A 22056-nucleotide genomic window follows, 5' to 3' on the forward strand; every position below is an offset into this window, starting at 1 on the left:
CTACTTTTGCCTAAACAGCATAATAGCGAAAAACTGCCCTTCAAAATAACCTACTGTGACACAACACTGCATGTAAAGAGACAGACTGCTGTGCGAGGGATAGTAAAGATGAAGGCTTATTTGAAATTTTTCATCTCATCAATTCCCCCAAATTCAAAATTTATGTATTTGAGCATGAGTGGACATGTATTCCTCTCCATAGTGAGCCAAGCTGGCAGTTACATACCATTAAGTGGCAAATATTAAATTAAGCAAATTTAAAAGCTTGCGGTATTACTGAGAATATCATATGACTTCAACAAATAGCTTTCAGCTTTCTTTACCTGAACAATGACAAAGTTTATGTTTTTCCAAGGTGAGTGTTTACATATAGATGTAGTTTTTCCTATACAATATTGTGGAATGAAGGCATTTGCACTATTGTTTTTTGGCTTTTGGGATGCTTAATAGTCTTATAGCATTTAGTACTTTTGCTAAAAAAAAAAAAAAAAAAAAAAAAACTAACACTGCTTAGCTCAGGATTCCTTGCTTGCCAACATCAGCAGCCATATATGGAATTATTCAGCTTCACATCTGCGCCACCATCTGAACACTTATGTACATTTTTTGGATAAAGTGACAGTCCTGCTTCTTGTAGACAGTAAGTTTGACGGTCAAACATTGGTTGGGTCTTGGGTTTTTTTTCCCCCAGTGTATGTTATGACTTGTTTTCATTGGAAACCCCAGGATAAAACTTCCTAGTGCAATAAAACTGTATTTTTTCCCATGCAAAATATAGCACAGTGACACAGTTTATGCCACTGCTTTTTCTTCTGGGTCGCAAGGCAATTATTCTGTCATCTTCAGCCAAACATAATGTGGCACAATGCTTGAAAAATTTGTAGAGTTTGCAAACTTAAACTACTATTTCACTTTTTCTGTGTTCCATTATCTCTAACCGGAAATTAGAAAATGTTTTCCATTAGAATTTATGGACTAAATTTTATTAATAAAATAATTTCTCCAAAGGCCAACTGTATAGCTAGAATTTGAAAACCCTAAGTATATGCAAGTCCACATTGGCATTAAATGCTATGGTAGTTTTTTAGGGATGCGCTGAATCCAGGATTCAGTTGGGGATTCTGCCTTTTTCAGCAGGATCCAGATTTGGCCGAATCCATTGTCTTGGCTGAATCCATTGTCCTGGCCGAACTGAATCCAAATCTTTAAAATCACGTGACTTTTGGTGACCTAAACGAAATTGAAATTTTTTTGCGTGCATGGTTCTTTTTAACCCCTTGGTCCCTTGATTCGCATATGCAAATTAGGGTTCAGATTAGGCCAAATCTTGAGTTTGGCTGAATCCTAAAATACTAGATTTGGTGCATTCCCTATATATTTTTAGACATGAAGCAATGGTTTCTTCCCTGATAACTATTATAAAGAGTTGGTGTGACCAGGCGCAAAGCAAATAGCGTCATTCTTATTTAATTTTTTTATGCCAGAACCTTCACCCCCGCTGCCCCAAGCATGTTTAAAAATAAGAATCTGCAGTATGTGAGGTTTTAGCATCACCTAACCTTAATTGATGTGTGGAATCTTCTCTGCACTACACCACAATCTGGTACGCAGCCAAAGCATTTCCTGTAGTGCTCCAGGCATGGGAACTAAAGATTAAGATAAGTATACTGAACATTTTTAATATGAGGATCCATTTATTACTGTGGTAACGAAACGAGTGTAGACTTAATTACCCCATTTACCATTAGTTCTACATTTGCACTGGAAATGAACGAATAGTAATTTCCTTTCTTTTCTTTTGCTTCTATGACAGTGCTACTGTCAGTCAACTGTAATTCAGCCTTGACTAGAACACTGCTGTTTGGCAGGTCCTGTGGCCACAGCCCTAAGGCCCCCAGTTATATACAGAGAGCATTACGTAGAAAGGATAATTGCAAGTACAATTCAAGAGAATTCCTAATCACACGATTCCAGTATTTCTTAAAAAATATTTTTTTTTTATTCTTGAAATAATGTGGTGCAATATTTTTACACTGTACATACAATGTTGTTTTTGTTCTAGTTTTGTTTTGTTTTTGATCTATCTGCTCTTGTAAAAATAGAAAGAAGACTTTTTTTGTGGCTAAAATAGCTGCGCAATAATCTTCAGTGTACTAATTAGACGCACAAAGCTACATGAAATACTGATCTGTGATTTTTTATTATCAAACATGGTCTAATTCATAGCAAATTGTGAGCTACTTAGGCACTGCCTCACAGAGACATTTATGAGAGTGAACCTAGGAGAACTGGCCATTGCAGAGCCAATTTATGTTATATGCCACCAGATCATAAATACTGCATTAGAGCTTAACACACCTGGAAAGGCTTAGTTTTGCTGTAGTTCACTGTTATAATTAGGGATAGTAGGTGGCCTGTCCAGCCTAGCAGGAACCCAACACACTAGCCCAGACATACTGTGCTTGGCAATCAGTAATAATGTTCCTCTTATTTTTATTGTGTATTTAAAAATGGCGTAATTACTCTGCTCTAATTAACTTAATGAAACAGCAAATTTGCTATTTAGAAAGCAATATACCAGATTTGTGTCACAGATCTGCTTGTCAGTATTAATCAGAATATTGCAACCCCTTCTTAAAAAGCCCTTTTTCAACATAAGCTCAATAAATAGGGCATGTGCTGAACATATTTCATTATTAAAACCACAGGCAAAAAGTATCTATGATTTTTGTTATTAAAAGCATTAAACAGGAACATGAAGCCAGTTTGACTTTAGCACTACCTGGTCCTAAAGCAGCTGATAAATGTATTACCAGCCCACTAATTTACTAATGTAAATTTCACAATTCAGTTTCAGCAAACATGTTTTTTTAGCTGTATGCTGTGAGATGGGCTTTGTGTAATTTAGACATTTCTGGATAATGGGTTTCCGGATAAGGGATCCCATACCTGTACAAATATGAAACTTAAAAAAAGAAGTAGTGAGAACCAGAAATTAGACTGAAGTCAATTTCTAAAGTAATTATTAACATAATAAAAAATTGCACTAGTCACTCATCAGGACACACCCTGCAGGCACTTCTAACAGACGCAGACAAGATTGAATTTGTGGGGAGTGCTATAAGCATCCTTCTCGTTAGCCAAAATGTCAATCTGAACTCAAATAGAGCTGAGTACCATTACCTTAAAGAGCACAATGGGGTTATTTTACGCTCAAATCAGTCAAACATATTCTGCTGGATTGAAACAGGTCTTGAATTTGATAAATGTGTCCAGTTAATATTTTTCCGACTCTCCGATAATTTTGATTACAAGTATATATTGAAGTACAGGGATGGAACCTGGTATCCAGAATGCTTTGGACCAGGGGTTTTCCAGATAAGGGGTATTTCTGTAAGTTGGGCCTCTATACTTCAAACCTTCTAAAAAGTTCCTGTTTTATTATCACTGAGAAAAAGGAAATATGTTTAAAACTTTGAATTATTTGATTAAAATGGAGTCTATGGGAGATGACCATCCCGTAATTCAAAGCTTTCTCGATAGCAGGTTTCCAGATAATGATTCCATACCTGTAGTTCAATTGTTGATAAATAAGTCTCTATGTGTCCTTCTTTTTTAACTTTTTTTTCCCCTGATGAAGACCCTTTATTGGGTTGAAACGCGTTGGGCTATATTTTCTATGCTTTTGTAACAAATAAAAAAATTTTCCTTTGTATTTTTTTTGAGTGTGCAGATACTTTTTGCTTTTGTGATTATTTTTGGAGTTGCTGAATGGGTTTTCTCCATTATTCTGCACCTCTATTTTTATTGTTGTTTTGATGAGGTGTGCACTCTGACATCTTGCATTCCCTCTTTAAAGGGGACCGGTCACCCACACATAAAAAGCTGTATAAGAATAGTCTTTTGCAAATGAAACATTAAACCCAATCTGGTTTTGTTTTATTAAAACATCCATACCTGTAATAAATTTGTTTAGAAATCTGAGCTGTCAATCATATATTGATGCCTGCTCCCCCTCATGTTTTCCTTTTAAAACCTCATTTGGACCTTCATTGAGAAAAAGCTTGGGCTTGCACTCATGCCTACATACACAATCTTTGGAGAGTTATTATAAATATAACTGCACACTTCTACATAATACTTACTAGCAAAAGGGAAAAGCCCACACAATGAATAAAGCAGTGCAACCAGCAATTAAAGGACTATACTGGAGAAAAATTGATTGGGTCAGGCTGGGTCATCCTTACAAACAAAACAAACAATAAAAATTACCCTCTAGAGAGCCAACAAGAGATGTTCCACATTAAAGCGCCTATTAAAATGACCCTATACTATATATATCTGAACTCAGCCTAGAGGTGACACTGAGCAACTATTAACTTGTGCACAGAGATGCTGTGCTTCCAAACATATTTATAATTAGATGTACCAAATCCATTATATTGAATCTTCCATGCATCATTCATCCAAATATCAAACAAAATCTGTATATTAAAAATGTAATATCTGTGAACAAAAAATTGGTATATTTGAGGCTGTAAAGTTTAGATTGGGATTTGGCTAAATTCTCTAAAAAAAAAAAAAAAAAGTACTGGTATTCAGCAAATTTCGAATTAAATTTTGGATCTGGTGCTTCCATCTTTCTAATGCACTTTGTCGTATCCAACAGATCATCAGACACCGATATATTCTGCTTTCCAGAAAGGGACCTGTCATGGCAAATTAACTAGCTCATTTAATAAATAGTCTAGAATCAGCAGTTAACCCCACCCCACAGTGAAAATGAATGTGGTTCAGGCTGCAGTCAAGGCTCCTGAGGATTGATTAGTAAAGAATGTTCAGTCAGTAAAGGAACAATCTAAACAAAATATATAGGATGAACAAGCTTTTGTGTGTTTATTGCATGTTACTACAGAGGAACGGCAAAATGCTCTTGTGTTTGGCACATGAGAGGTTTCATTTATGTCCACAAGTGCAGTGAGCAAAGTGCAATTTCCAGCTCCATTGCCCTTTTCACACAATGCATTTTCCCCCAGAATTCAAGCATCATTGCCGTTGTAAGGGGGCAAAGCGTCCGACTCACCAAAATGAAAGCTATGCACACATTTCATCGCAAATAGGGTGCATTTATGCAGAAATTCACATGTGGTAATTTCCAGTGTACGCTATTCGAGTGATGTCTGCGGCTAATTTTTTAGGTGCAACTGTACTGCTGATGCTGGGTGCAAGGGGGGCCCCTGGAGTTACTGCCTGCTCAGAAGGTGGTGGTAGCTCCAGGGTTCCCCTACGTCAACAGGTGCAGCAGTGCTCAATTTGGAACTGAGGGCAAGAAGGGCTGGTATAGGACCCATTATCCAGAATGCTCGGGACCAAGGGTATTCCAGATAAGGGGTCTTTCCATAATTTGGATCTCCAAACAATCAATAAACCATTAATTAAACCAAATAGGATTGTTTTGCATCCAATAAGGATTATTTATATCTTAGTTGGGATCAAGTACAGGTACTGTTTTATTATTACAGAGAAAAAGGAAATCAATTTTAAAATTCTGAATTATTTGATTAAAATAGAGTCTATGGGAGACAGGCTTTCCGTAATTTGGAGCTTTCTGGATAATGGGTTTCCGGATAAGGGATCCCATACCTGTACTACCAAGCACAACTTTACAGGAGTGCATTTCCACTAAGTACATTTAATGAAATGTAAGGCAATGACCCCTGAGATGTTTTGACTGCAGTGGTGCCCGCAGGAAGAATGGTGGCAGTCAAAGCAGGTTCTCCCATTCTCCTGTATAGGACATTTGCAGACAATGGACTTGCAGACTTGTACTTGTGGTATTTCTATGGGCTGCAGTTATAGTGTGAAAGGGCCCACTACCATGCACAGTAGCCATTTTAGCCTGTCGGGCATACAATGTACAACCAAGTGCTGGACATCTCAATAAACTGCTTCAACTGTGGTAAGAAGAAAGTGTCCCTCCCGTGTCTTGCTTTAAAGAACCTTGCATGCCAAAGGCTGGCACTGTCTGGTTGCTTAAGGTGCCAAATGCATTTTTCCAAGTGATCCCTGTCTGACAGCGCCTGCCAAAGGCATTGCACTTTGTATTTACATGAATGGGATGCAGTTGCCAGCAAAGAGAGGCACTTTTAGTGCTGTTGTAGTCAAAATGTCACATATGCAATTAGCCTAAACCCTTATATGTTCTTGCTGAAACTGAGCTCATTAGAGGGAAATACCAGTCATGGCATGGTTTTATGATATTTTTCCAATTACTCAATGAGCAAACTTGGTTATGCTGCTCCTCTGACATGTTGGACCCCATGTCCCAATGATATAACATGGGCTCCTAGGCTGATAATTAATGCCTCCAGCTTGTTTGTTGTAAAGAAGGAGATTATCAGGCAGGGAAATTCGGGAGACAATTAAGAAAAAGAAAAAAAAGAGGAAAGAGGGGGAAAAAATATGCAAAGCTTAAAAGAAGGCCTGGCACAAAAGGGTATATTTCAGATGGTGAAAAATCATATTATGAAAATATAGAGCTTGTGCTTTAAACCTGGTGACCTGCAGAGGGCAAAGAATTTGGCAAAGGAATAAAAAAAAAAAAACTAGGCCTTGGTAAGTTGGAGTTTATTGGCATAGACACTCGCCAACACTAATATATATTATATTTATTCCGATGGAAGGTAACCAGTTGGAATTAGGGCAAATATAATCTTCAAAATCATCTGCAACTCCATCTGAATCTTAAGGTGAAAGTCAGCTCCACAGATGAGCCAGTTGTAATCCTTGTGACTCTGGAACAAGTCGGTTTAACAAAGCTGCTACTATAAACCAGGCTTAAAGCTATTTATTTTGTCATAAAAAAATCAAATATAATTTAAGGTTACTTAAAGTATCTAAAAAAAAGTTATGTTTTGCAAAACAGTTAAGGATTGTATCAAAAGTATTAATATGTTCATTTACTCAAAAAATATGTACATGTTCATGTATAAATTATTTTTCACAGAGTAAATATCATTCTTTGCTCGTAGCAATTCTGTTGATGTGGAAAACCAGGTTATAGCTGATGAGATGGAAAGCACAATTTCCATAGCAACAATGCATCTCTTAAAAATGGGGGCGGGGAAGGGAAGCTCATCATTTGCTACATGCCCCTGTAAACAATTTAAAGTAGGTTTCTAAAGAACAAAGGTACTGCTTATAATTACCAGTAATGCCAAGACTCAAGAGGGATTATATAACAAAATATACAGTAAAACAGGGATATATGCATGCATGGGAGGGAGAATACACACCAGTGGTGTCCATTAAGTTTCCATTAAAATAATGGCAAAAAAAATAAGACGTAGATTAACACACACAGAAGGCACGTTCATATATACATCACATTTTATAACATAATAAAGGAAAATTTTATGCCCAAAACAGACTACAAAAAAACCTTGATTTTACACTACTCTGGGAACAATGTTAACATGATATAAATGTAAATTCAGGGATTTTTCTGTAAATCCCTGGGAATGATGAAGGCACTCCAAAAATGACTTATCAACAGGGCAAAAATGCAGTAAAAGTAGGATTACTGGCTAAAAAAAATAAAATAAAAATGCTGTCATGTTATATGCCTAAAAAGAGGGAACCTGTTCATTCTATTATACAGTTTTTTTTTTTTGATGATGATGATGTAATTTATACATTTTAGTATTATTGAAGTGCCTGTAATTCATTGTTTCATTCATTTACAGTAAAGGTGGCCACACACGGGCAGATTTACCTGCTGATTCAGGACCTTTAGACTGATTCGGCAGCTTATCTGCCTGTGTATGTGCATCCCCAACAGGCCTATCCGACCGGGAAGGCTGCAGATCCACCTATGCCTGCCGTTTTAATTTGTTTTTTAATTTGTTAATTCGTTTTGTTTTAATTGTTTGGCCCTCGGTGGGCATATTGGGCTCATTGGCCGACCTCACCAAACGAGTGGATCTTACTGTGTACGGCCACCTAATTTTTTAAAATGATTTCATTTTCCTCTGTAATTATAAAACTGAACTTGATCCCAACTAAGATATAATGAATCCTTGGTGGAGGCAAAACAAGCCTATTGGGTTTATTCAATACATAAATGATTTTTAACAGACTTAAGTTATGGAGATCTAAATTACAGAGAACCCCAGGTCCCGAGCATTCTGGATAACAGGTTCCATACTTGTACTAACAATATATCATGTATGACATTTACAATTTTCAAGTAAATTTCTAGGCAATTGCAGTCAGCAATGCAAGGTGTATGCTGGTTCTTAATAAAGCATCTGCATAAGCTAGCAGCTAGCCTTTCAAAAGCCCATTAGAGGCTAATAGAACAATATTCAGCTAGCCTAGTTAGAGCCTAGGCAGAGCATTTTAGTGCACCATATTGTGGAAGACAAAAACACATTCAAGTTGTCAAAAAGTTTGGGGGTGGAAATCATGCTGACTGTTATGATATAAATAAACCTGTGTAAGTCTAAGAATAAAGCTGGCCTCACTTGGAACAGTCTTTTTGGCCACCACGTTGCATCAGCCAGGGTTTCTATTTGTGGGTATTTTGGTCTGTCATTTTGACTGATTAAAATTAGTTGCAATTGCTCAAGCTAGAATGTGGCTGAAAATAAACAAATGGCCAGCTTGTGACCCTCAGTAAGAGGTGCAGGAGCCATTGGTCCACTAGACTTGTCTTGAAGTACAGTTGTACGTTCATGTGCAGAACCACATGTTTTAATACCCATTTATGAGGGGTATTTTCTTTGGAGGAAGCAGCAGGAGATTTGAGCACTACGTTTATTGTCTACATTGAAGACTGAAAGTAATTAAGCACGAGGACACCTATAGCGCTGAGTATCACTTACAAATTTTTTCTTCCACAGTTGTACGTTCAGACATGAATGAATGAACAGATCAGGGAAAGGTGGCCATTCAAGTGTAGCTAAATCAATTAAAAACAATTGATCAGTCAAGGCATGTTTACTATCCTACAGTCAACAATAATTATAACGATAATATAACTTTGCCTTAAAAGTATTTGCCCGATGTTACCTATCAGACATCCCATATTCCTCTATAAAGCTATAACAGACAGGCTGAGAAGGGACAGTCAGGTTTGGGAACTTCCAGTAACGATTACTTACAAAAGCAGAACTACATCCAACATGACAAAACAATCAACATGACCTATAGGTAACTTGTAATGTACGTTAATATTTTAAAGAGTAGCTTTATGGTGTCAGCATCACTTTAATAAGACAGTTATTATGAATGTCTGTTTTCTAAGTACAGGACGGGAGCTCCATATTATTCTTCTCTAGCAAAGAGTGCTTGGAACTCCTAACTGCTTCCAAATGGCTGCATATTTTGTGCATGTTCAGGTTGCCCGATGCCAGCTCTACACATGCCTGAGATGTCACACATTGACTGGGTTGATACAGGAAATGAGGAGGAAGGAATTTAGAGTGCACCAACTCGTGCAGACCAGAAATAAAACTGTGTACCTTTTAAAAAATGCAATGACCAGTCAGTAAAATAAAACAGTTTATATTTTGCAGAGGTTGTTTGTTCATTTGCCCACAAAAAATGCAGCAGCAAAAAAAAAAAAAAAAAAATGAAGCAAGAACACTGAACATTTTAACTTATCTGCACTTCCAGTACTTTACAGGTTACATTACATTAATAATATAGAGCAGGTTAAATCAGTACTTCAGACATTTTAACAAGAACAAATCAACATTGTGCTGTGAGCAGTAGTAATTATTTGCCACTATGCAGCTTTCTATAGTTTAGAAACATCAATAGCAGAACTTGCAATAACTGCATCTTTCTGACTTGAGGCCTTGTGTTTCACTTGCCAGCCACAGGAGACCTGAATGTCTTATGTAAAATGTGAATATAATATACTATAAAATGTAACATATTATACAACATGAACATATCAGTGCATATTTAGTGTTATTTAGTAGTATTGTTAATAGCCATTATTCAAGAGTGGTGCAATTGTTCCCAAACAGGAGCAGTGGCCCAGAACCAAAGTTAGCAATTAGCCTTTTTGTGTCCTTTAAGAAATCCTAAACAATTATTCCTCCAAATGTATCCAAACATATTTCAAGCATGAGCGACAAAACCAAATAGCATTTTCTATCATCGAAACGTTTTAATGTTCACAAGACTGGTAACAGTCATAGACAGATACAAGTCACACGTTTAGACAGCCACATACCCTAAATTCGGTCATGGCAATGGAACTATTTTTAGAGCATTCTCTAAGCTCTTATTTTATAGAAAGCCTATCCCTACACAGAATGCAAACGCTCTGTCACCAGGCATATTAAGAATTGTCTTATTTTCTCTAGTGAGCGTAGCACTTGTCAGAATAATAAGCCCGTTTGTATTAAATACACCTGACAGATATGGAATTTTTGGATCTGTAAAATTTGGCCACACAGGTGGTAAAATTGGAGTCATAAAGTCATACCCTTGTGGCTTGAATCAGTGGTTTGCAAAGGAATCTGGAAGAAGCCCCACAGCAACTGATAAGCTCATAGAAACACTGTTAGACTAGATTTTATTTGAGGACATAAATGCAATGTAATGTAAGGATGTAGACTGGTCTGAAAAAAGCCTCCTGCGCCAAGTGAAATTCACACACAAAGTCAAAAATTGACAATTCATCCAACCACTATTATAGCCTATTTGCCATTTAAACATTTTAAAAACACAGAAAGACAAATGATCATATATATTTGTAAGCTATCCATTATATTTTGTAGGAGTACCATATAAAATGAAATCTAAATCAGCAGTTAGGCTAAAATGCAAAGTACTTACTGTTCCAACTGAAGAGTAGATTGCTTCATCTTAGTTGTTCCCGATGCTAAAATATATCTGATCTTGCTAGACCCTCTCCTTAGGGGCAAGATTTATGATTGATGAAGCCTTTTGGATCAAGCAACCACAAAGGAAACCCCGTGGGTAAAAAAAGCCTTGTTAGTTGAGGTATTTTTTCCCAGAGTGGGCTTTCTTAAAAAAGAAAAAATTGTCAGCTTAGTGTCAGCAGCACTGTACAAGCTTTTGTGCTTTAGGCCGCAAAATTACTTAATGGGCATGTTTAAGTGCTGATCTGCACATAATTTCTTTAGCCAAATGTATGAAATATATTAGACTGATACCTACCTTGAAACTGCTATTTCTACTTTTGTCCTTGCCACTGCTGCTGCCCGCTGAGCTCCCTCTATAGCTCGATCAACTTTCTCCTTTGTTTTTGTGTTCTTTATCGGTATAAGTTGCTTTCTTATTCCACGGACTAAGACATTGTTTTTATACTTTCCTTCCTCTTTTGTGCCATCTGGAAATATGGTACATCCATAGCCATGTCTTCTGTTATTTAGCCATTCACCTTCATATTTCATACCATTCGAGCGCTCACTAACACCAAACCCTGTGCGTTTGTCATTCTTCCACTCTCCCATATAGGTTTCTGTCGTTGTAGCATCAACATGATCTTCCACAGGACAATAATCACAATCTCCATCTCCAAAGCTAATAGTTGAGTTAGCATCACTTGAACTAATTCTACTCATCGCTGCATCACTCCTCACCGAGCTGCGCTTGCTGGATATAGAGATCTTAGAGTCAGATTTTCTTAGTTTAATGCTACCAAGAAGTGACCCTCTTCTAAACAAGCCCTTTTTCTTACCAGTCATCAATTCAGAATCACTGTGAAAATTCAAGACAAAACCTCCCCGTGATCCTACTGGGCTGTCTACTCCTATATCATGTAGCACAGTGCCATTGCTTTGTTCACTTCGTAGTGAAGACAAAGAGGTTCTAAGAGGTGAATGAATGACTGTAGCCATGCCATAGGGAACACTCTGGCGCACACCATATCCGTGTCTCATTCCTCCCATCCATTGTCCTTGGTACGTACCTGCAGAATGCAAAATCATAAATACAGTTAATGATTTTACATGGACTTGATTTTTAATGAATAAGATGAAAAACATTGTTTTTGACTAAACAAACATGCAAGTGCATACTGAAGAAACTGGCATCATACCATCCTTTATAGAAGGTTAGGGACATTTGCAAGCATATTGTTGTCCACTCGCCTGAATAAACACAGTGTTGGATAAAGAAAACAAGTCATACCAGTATCAGTGCCAAAAGTGCATTATTAACACGTGTACAGAATCTGCAAACAGTGCCTATATTTCCACCCGCTACTCTCAATTGCAGAAAACATGGATGCAATATTAATATATTTAGGGAGAAAAAAAAATTAAAATATTAAAAAAAAATAAGTTATTCCAGCTTTCTTAGCAAAATTTCCAGCTGACACTTTAATCATAGCATTATCAATCAAGGCCTAATGGTACACTTAATAGCTACAGTGCACCAGGCATAATTGAGCTAGTATAAAAAAATGAAGGTATTGGGAAGTGCAAGGTTTATCTACAGGCCTGTTGATAAATACAAGTATGACAAACAGAAATTTTGATTACCATTGCAAGTAACATTGATCACAAATATCCTAAGAGTTAGCCCTATATTGTATACCTAGGATTGTTATGGCATAAAGTGCCATAAATGCAAAAATGGAGTTAAGTGACAAAATGCAACCACAAATAGGTCAAATTCTCATTGGTGAATCTATTTAAAGCTATTACCCCTCAGCCTTTACATTAGGTGCAGGAGGTTGTTTCAGACAAAGTAATACATATTCATATAAACCTAAAAAGGCAACGTAGCATTTAGAAATAAAAGCATATTTGGTGTGGTTACCAGACACTAGATTGTAGATTATCTGTACATTGTTAGCATGTTTTTCCATATACCCACCCTACATTTTAATCACCCCCTAACCCCACCACAAAGTAATATGCCAGTCAAATTATTTAAAAAAAAAAAAAAAAAAAAAAAGATTATATAATTTGCATATGTACTACTTTCAGCTTGTATATCTAGGCTTCATGCCTGGTTCATTATTCACATACATACAACATTAACCAGTAGCCCTTAGGAGAGCTAGACTGTAAAAAGGAAGATATCTTGCAAAAGGCTACTGTACATGTGAGTATGAGCAAAAGGATAGTATTGCACAGTCCATTTCTCTAGTCTGGGAACAGTGATCTTATATAACATGGTCTCCTTTGGAGATTATGTTGCAGAGACAGCTCTATAAGGGTGTAACTAAAACACAACATTTTAGACATGCAGACTGTGCCAGAACAGGGAAAAAGGCAGACATTCTGAACTCTTATTTTCATCTGTCTATACAAAAGAAGAGACCCAATTCTAATAATTTAACTGATATATGGGTCACGCAGGAGGAAATTCAAAAGAGACTTGAGAATGTAAAGGTACACAAAGGTCCAGGACCTGAGGGTATTCATCCCAGGGTATTAAACAAGCTTAGCTCTGTGATTGCCAAACCTCTTCACTTAATTTTTCAGAATGGCAGGTTTGGCATGGTGTCGAGGGACTGTCGATTGCTAATGTGTTTCCGTTATTCAAAAAGGACTCCTGTTTTCAGCCAGACATCAGTGGTAAGAAAACTTTTGGAAGGGGTAATAAGGAATAGGATACTTGAATACATTGTAAAACACAATAGTTTGTGCCATCATAGTTTTATGCGTAACAGATCTTGCCAGACTAATTTAATTGCCTTTAATGAGTTGGTGAGCAGCAACCTCGACGCTGGAATGGCAGTGGGTGTCATCTACTTGGACTTTGCTAAAGCATTTGATACAGCACCGCACAAAATGTTAATGCTAAAATGAAGGAATATTGGCCTGGAACATAACATTTGGACTTGGAACTGGCTGAAGGATTGATTAAAATGAGTGGTGGTAAATGGTATATTTTCTCAATGGACCAGTGTTTTTAGTAGAGTACCGCAGGGGTAAGTCCTTGCACCCTTGCTTTTTAACTTGTTTATTAATGATCTGGATTCACTTTGCAGAGCGATTTGATCAAATTAGAAAACTGGGCAGCAAAATGGAAAATAAGGTTCAATGCTGAAAAGTGCAAAGTTATGTACTTTTGTACAAATAATATAAATGTGATTTATACACTAAATGTTAGTGTATTGAGTGTATGCTTATCCTTTTGTAGATAAGAAGTTATCTAATTCCAGACAGTGTCATTCAGTGGCTACAAAAGCAAATAAAGTGCTGTCTTGTATAAAAAGGGCATTAACTTAAGGGATGAAAACATAATTTTGCCTCTTTATAGGTCCCTGGTAAGGCCTCACCTTGAGTATGCAGTGCAGTTTTGGGCTCCAGTCCTTAAGAAGGATTTAATGAGCTGGAGAGAGTGCAGAGACATGCAACTAAACTGGCAAAGGGAATGGAAGATTTAAACTATGAGGTTTGACTGTCACAGTTGGGGTTGTTTTCTCTGGAAAAAAGGCACTTGCAAGGAGACACGATTACTCTTTACATTAGAAGGGATTATAGACAGATGAGGTGTTCTTTTTTCCCATAAAAATGATCAGAGCTCCAGAGGCCACCCCTTTAGATTGGAGGAACGGAGTATAATATCCAAGGCTATTGTGATACTAAAACTTACTTAGTAGTATTGATGTTGGTATTTGTGGTTCATGTATGTGAGTGTACAGATAGGTCGGCATGGGTCTGTATGTGAGTGGATAGATAGGTCAGTGTGGGTCTGTATGTAAGTGTATAGATAGGTCAGTATGGGTCTGTATGTGAGTGTATAGATAGGTCAGTATGGGTCTGTATGTAAGTGTATAGATAGGTCAGTATGGGTCTGCATGTGAGTGTATAGATAGGTCAGTATGGGTCTGTATGTGAGTGGATAGATAGGTCAGTGTGGGTCTGTATGTAAGTGTATAGATAGGTCAGTATGGGTCTGTATGTGAGTGGAAAGATAGGTCAGTATGGGTCTGTATGTGAGTGAATAGATAGGTCAGTGTGGGTCTCAGCAAGAAAAGTATGCTGGTAAAAGGGGTGGAAGACTTAACTATGAAAGGTTTGGGTTGTATTCTCTGGAAAAAAAAAAAAAGACACTTGCGAGTGGACATAATTACATTTAACAAGAACAGTAGAGGGGATTATAGCCAGATCGTTTTTTATGGGGGAAAAAAAATCCTCCCCTATCAATGCACCAGAGGAACTGAACTTTCATTTGAATTAGCGTAGGTGATACTTCAGGGTGAAGACAGTGAGGTAGTGAAATACCCTGTCAGGTGATGTTGTAATGGCAGGTTCTATCACAGGTATGGGATCCCTTATCAGGAAACCTGTTATCCCAATTAAATGATTTTTACCAGAATTAAATTGTGGAGATCCAAATTACGGAAAGAGCCCTTATCTGGAAAACCCTAGGTCTCGAGCATTCTGGATAACAGGTCCCATACCTGTACTGCCTATAAGAGGGGTTTGGATTATTTCTTGAACAAGCATAATATCAAAGACTACTGTGATACTAAAATCTAAAATTAATGTTCGTATATATATTTTAAAGAGTAAGAGTGGGTGTATACATGTGCACTGAGGTTTGTTTGGAGGTGTTGAACTCGATGGTCTTTTCTCAGCCATAAATAACTATGTAACTATTTATGTAATTGCTATAGACAAATGAATGATTTGCAAATTTTGAAAGTATAGAGATTTAGACAGTATATATTCATTACACACAACTGAAGTAGTTCAAGCCTTTTCTTGTTTTAATATTGATGATTGTGGCATACAGCTCATGAAAACCCAAAATTCCTATCTCAAAAAATTAGCATATTTCATCCGCCCAATAAAAAAAAAGTGTTTTTAATACAAAAAATGTCAACCTTCAAATAATTATGTTCAGTTATGCACTCAATACTTGGTCGGGAATCCTTTTGCAGAAATGACTGCTTCAATGTGGCGTGGCATGGAGGCAATCAGCCTGTGGCACTGCTCAGGTGTTATGGAGGCCCAGGATGCTTCAATAGCGGCCTTAAGCTCATCCAGAGTGTTGGCTCTTGTGTCTCTCAACTTTCTCTTCACAATATCCCACAGATTCTCTATGGGGTTCAGGTCAGGAGAGTTGGCAGGCCAATTGAGCACAGTAATACCATGGGCAGTAAACCATTTACCAGTGGTTTTGGCACTGTGAGCAGGTGCCAGGTCGTGCTGAAAAATGAAATCTTCATCTCCATAAAGCTTTTCAGCAGATGGAAGCATGAAGTGCTCCAAAATCTCCTGATAGCTAGCTGCATTGACCCTGCCCTTGATAAAACACAGTGGACCAACACCAGCAGCTGACATGGCACCCCAGACCATCACTGACTGTGGGTACTTGACACTGGACTTCAGGCATTTTGGCATTTCCCTCTCCCCAGTCTTCCTCCAGACTCTGGCACCTTGATTTCCGAATGACATACTTTGGACCACTGAGCAACAGTCCAGTGCTGCTTCTCTGTAGCCCAGGTCAGGCGCTTCTGCCGCTGTTTCTGGTTCAAAAGTGGCTTGACCTGGGGAATGCAGCACCTGTAGCCCATTTCCTGCACGCGCCTGTACACGGTGACTCTGGATGTTTCTACTCCAGACTCAGTCCACTGCTTCCGCAGGTCCCCCAAGGTCAGGAATCGGTCCTTCTCCACAATCTTCCTCAGGGCCCAGTCACTGAGGTGCCTTGATACAGCACTCTGGGAACAGCCTATTTGTTCAGAAATTTCTTTTTGTGTCTTACCCTCTTGCTTGAGGGTGTCAATGATGGCCTTCTGGACAGCAGTCAGGTCGGCAGTCTTACCCATGATTGCGGTTTTGAGTAATGAACCAGGCTGGGAGTTTTTAAAAGCCTCAGGAATCTTTTTAAGGTTTTAGAGTTAATTTGTTGATTCAGATGATTAGGTTAATAGCTCGTTTAGAGAACCTTTTCATGATATGCTAATTTTTGAGATAGGAATTTTGGGTTTTCATGAGCTGTATGCCACAATCATCAATATTAAAACAAGAAAAGGCTTGAACTACTTCAGTTGTGTGTAATGAATCTAAAATATATGAAAGTCTAATGTTTATCAGTACATTACAGAAAATAATGAACTTTATCACAATATGCTAATTTTTTGAAAAGGACCTGTATATATATATCTCATTATTATTTTAAGCATTTTGTGATAAACAATAAAGGCACCACTTATTACCTTATTTACCAATGTCTGCACCAAGATCCATACTGTAGACATTTCCGATATTTATTGAATTTTGAAGCTATCATTATTGCTTATTTCAGAAAGCAGCAAAACACCTAGCCTCTACATAAACTAATGTCAAACTTCCACTATTACAGGGTGGCTTAAAAACCTGCTAAATTCTGATGCAACCCTTACAAATTAAAGGAAATCATTGCAGTTTGCAAATTCAGAATCACCAATTGTTAGGCATTTAAATAGGAAAGTATCGACTGCTAAATTTGATTTTGCAGTCAGGGTGTGAAAGTCAATCGACACCAAGCACTTTATAAATTATGAATAAGGGTCCTGACACATGAGGAGATTTGTTGCCTGCAAGAAATCTCTTCTACTGCAGGCAACTAATCTCTTCCAAAGGCCTTCCCACCGGCGACAATGTAAATCGCTGGTGGGAAAACACATGCATAGCTTAGAGAGGACAGGAAGATTAGTCACCCACAATAAATGTTCACTACCGTGGGCGATTAATCTTCGCGAAATGCCATCCCACCCACTGGCAAGAATGTTAATCAAGGCATTTATGTGTCTGTCTTCCGAAGTTTCCTTGTCAGGCAACTTCAGACGACTTCGGAAAACAGAAGCAATGAGTATGACATCCCACAAGCGATTTACATTCTTGCCAGTGGCATGGTATTCCGGGGAGATTAGTCACCCGTGGTAGCGAAGATTTATCGTGGGTGACTAATCTTCCTATCTGCCACCTCTTTAGGCTTTCCAAAGTCACCACAATGTGGCCTCCCAACGCATATGTTTTCCCACTAGCGATTAACATTGCTTGTGGAAGAGATTAGTTGCCCACAGTAAAAGAAATTTGTAGCATGTGACTAATCTTCTTGTGCGCCAAGGGACTAAAATAGGCAGATCCTACAAAGAAATCCAAAAAATGAGTTTTAAGGGCCATGGCCCACAGGGAAATTAGTTACCCACAGTTAAAGCTTGCAGGAGGAAACTTCAGCCAACTTTGGAAAACAAAGCACCCTTTATGCCTTCCCACTAGCACAGTGGTTCTCAACTTTCCTAATGCTGTGACCCTTTAATACAGTTCCTCATGTTGTGGTGACCCCCCAACCATAAAATTATTCCTAAGACCATTTTACATTTTATATATTTAGAAAACGAACAATAAAAAATGAACACTAATTGCAAACAGCCTTAGAATAGCGCTTTCTATATCAAAGTGAACGCAAAGGTGAAAAACCACTTTATGGTAACATCATGAAAAATGAACACTAATTGCAAACAGCCTTAGAATAGCGCTTTCTATATCATACTAAAAGTTAACGCAAAGGTGAACAACCACTTTAAGGTAACATTATGATATGAGAAAAATTAGAACCTTTGTGGGTGTCCCAAGTTCAACTGCCAGTACAGATGGGCAGCAAAAAGTTTCCTGAATCTGCTGAAGAGTAGATATGTAGGGCAAAAAAAATTGTTGCCAACATAAACATACAGTAATTAAACAAAGGAACATACAAGATCTTGTAACTTAACACTTTGGCAACCACAGTACAAGTTTGATCAAGGCAAAAACAGAAAGGAGGTCATAGAAAATGTAAACTTCTTTGGCATAGGGCATATTCTCCAGTAATTCCACAACAACATCTGTTTGTGTTAAGGTCTCCTATGTGGGAAGCAGCATAATGCATTTATACAAAGGAAATGGCGATTGCTCTTTGACTGCTTCAGTTCCTCTATAATTATGCATTTTTAGATTGTTTAGTAGAAAAAGAACATTGAATCAGATGCTATCATTTAAAACAGAAGTCCACAATGGGGATAGAAAAATGAACAAGATATTCTGAAAAGTACTGGTGTTAGATCTATTATCCTAAATGTCTGGGACCTGGAGTTTATAAATGGTCCTTCCATAATGGGGACCTGCTGTATATTCATTGGTCCAGGTAAATGCCAAGGATTCATGGGGAAAATTATACTATGTATATATCAATTAATCAGCACTCACGTTTTATCCTGCACAATAAAAGATTTTTTTTACATTTTTGCCAAGTCCTGTGACTGCGGAGTTTATTGTTTTCTGTATCCAACAACCCACCCAGGCAATATATAACCATTTGGAGAAATATAAACCATTGTATTGCATTAACAAAGTCATAAGCCAATAATCAATGGAGATTTTTTATTAGATAACAGAATGGTGTTTTCTTACATTTGTGAGCGCTCATGGCGTCTACTTTTACAACCTTTGGCATCAGAACAAGCATAACAAGATTCAGATATTCCTCCTACACAGCGTGTCACTAGCTAAGATTTCAGTACATTCTGTAGCATGTTCTAATATCTTAATGACTGTATTTTTATACATTCTCTGGCACAAAAACCTGTTCACAATATGAAGCTGCCATCTGAAGAGATTTCTCAATTATATTATTTATTAACTGCCAATGGTCACTAAATTAAAACTCAATGTACGTTTTTTAATACTAATACAATGGCATATAATTATATATGTATATAAAAATATATGTATATAATTTATATGATGTATACACCCTTTTATTGTACAGTGCTGTGAAATTTGCTAGAGCTTTGTGTGTTAATAAAAAAAAAAAAACACATTTCCCAGTTTTCCCAAGCTGACAAGGAGCATTCAGTTAGAGCACACAGGGAATATAAAGCTTATAATACATCCTACAGTGAGGGAGAATTATTCAGCAAAGAAAAAAAAAAAAAGGTTACTAAGCTATAGACTTGAAAATGGCGAGAATATAATGGTAGACTGCAACCTCTGAACAAATATTTAGGACATTTTCTGCTGGGCTGGTGTTTAATATAAGGTTTCAGTCCTATTTTGGCAGACCATTTCAATAAATAGCTACACCCTGCAATGTGAGAGCAAACGAGAAAAATTGTATTCTGGTTAACTCCTGTGTAGTTAGCTAAGAAACAGGATCAATTTTAAGAGTTAACAAGTACACTAATATGGGTAAAGACACATAGAGCACACAGTGATTTTTTTTTTTAACATGTCTTTGTCCTTTAAAGCAGAACACTGGTTGAAACCAAGTATGTTTATAAGCTCCTGAAAAGTAGGAGAGATAAATAAAGTATAATGTAAAGGGTTTGTTTCTGTTTAGTTACAACACGGATATGTGGTAGCTGACTACTGCTACATTTTTATTGATAAGCAGCAGTGCTACTGGACTTACGCCCAAGCATAAGGGCTAATTCAGGTAGCAGCTGTCTGGCAGGAGTTACAAGGCAAATGCCATTTACCATAATGGGAGGGGACAATTTTCTGTGTACTAAAAAATGTTGGCCAAAAACACTTTAAGGCGCCCAGTGTGCCACAGGCCTCCAGTCATGCTGCCTGCCACTGCCTTAATGAACATCCACACCAGCTAACTGATTTTACTTTTATAATAGTGATACTTCCCCTTTAATCTTGATATACAGACAAAATGGATCAATGTGAGGTTTGTTTAAAAAAAAAAAAAAATATCAAAGAAAAAATGTATGCAGAAAAATCTAAAAAGGAAGACAAAGTTCACTTAAATTCAATATATATTTATGCAGGCTTATGTTGCATAACAACGCTAATAGAATACGGAAGAGACAAATCAATAGGTGCCTTTGGGTAGGTCAGCTAGATATTTGTCTGTTAATCACCAGACACTAACAAATAAACTTCATAACTTATAACTAGGGCTGTCAAATATAGAAGTGATTCAGATTTTTAAATTATTTATTTTCTCTTCGTAATAAAACAGTACCTTGTACTTGATCCCAACTAATTAATCCTTGAGGGAAGCAAAAGAATCCTGTTGGATTTATTTGATGGTTACATAATTTTTTTGTAGTAGTAGACAAAGTATGGTGATCCAAATTAGAGAAAGATCCCTTATCCAGATAACCCCAGGTCCCAAGAATTCCTATATAGGTAAGGACCTGTTATTCCGAAAGTCAGTCCTTTCAAGAAAAGATGGTTGTGCTTGAGATTTTTTTGTGCTTGAGAAGTATTTTAATCAATATGGGAAACAAAAGTGTAATTAAACTTCTGAAGTAAATTAAAGTAAAGTAAAGTGAAGTTTTGTTGCTGCTAATAACACAAACATGCAAAAGTGCAGTTGCCAATAGCAGCCAATCAGGTCTAAACTTTCATTTAAAAACCTGTAGTAGACTGTCCAAAACAAGTTAATGGCAGCTATCATAGAAAAATGAGTGGGAGAAACAATACTATTTTGGACAAAAAAAAAATGCTCGTAGTGAGTCCTAAGAGCAGGTTGTAAAACTTGCTTATTATGTGCATGCTTGCGACCAAAATGGCTGGCCACGCTGGGAGCACTCTCCCATTGGGGCATCATAGCATTTAGCTCAGTCTGCACACCTTACTAGTATTCCCCCATACCATCTCTCTTTGCGCACTATGCACAAAATCAGGCAGACCTCTAGAAAATCTATCTGCAAGGGCCAGCCTGATTTAATTAGTTAGATTCAAAGAACGCAGCCAGGCGACTTGCATGAATCAGAAATATTGAGATAATTTCAACGTAATCCCTAAATTTATAAGAAAAGATTCATTGTACTTTAACAAAAAAAAAAAAAAACAATGTTGAACACCTTATGGTCATCTTTTATACTATAACTGCACAGGAAAAGTGTAAAGGGAAAGAAACCTAATTGAAACACTAGCTTGAATGGAGCTGCCATATTGCTTATCTAAGGTAAGCTTATTTTCAAAGCCTTTAGGGCTAGTTCACCATTATGTTGACTTAGTTATAAAATGCCCCTTTTATTACCAGCTTTTCAGTTCAATTATTTGCATTCTTCAGCTAAAAACCATTGAGGCTTTAATTTTAATGTTACTTTTTATTACTAAT

General features: G+C 37.3%; 1 protein-coding gene across 1 annotated transcript in view; it reads right to left on the bottom strand.

Annotated features, from left to right (window-relative positions):
* The window catches only part of jph1 (junctophilin 1), a gene marked incomplete at its 3' end in the record, with an annotated part of 50263 nt that overhangs the window by 20911 nt on the left and 7296 nt on the right, over positions 1–22056 (bottom strand). The window contains 1 exon segment of the mRNA NM_001126752.1: positions 11200–11953. Coding sequence (NP_001120224.1) covers positions 11200–11953 — 754 coding nt within the window.

The sequence above is a fragment of the Xenopus tropicalis genome, chromosome 6 (assembly GCF_000004195.4).
Source record: "Xenopus tropicalis strain Nigerian chromosome 6, UCB_Xtro_10.0, whole genome shotgun sequence".
Taxonomy (NCBI): domain Eukaryota; kingdom Metazoa; phylum Chordata; class Amphibia; order Anura; family Pipidae; genus Xenopus; species Xenopus tropicalis.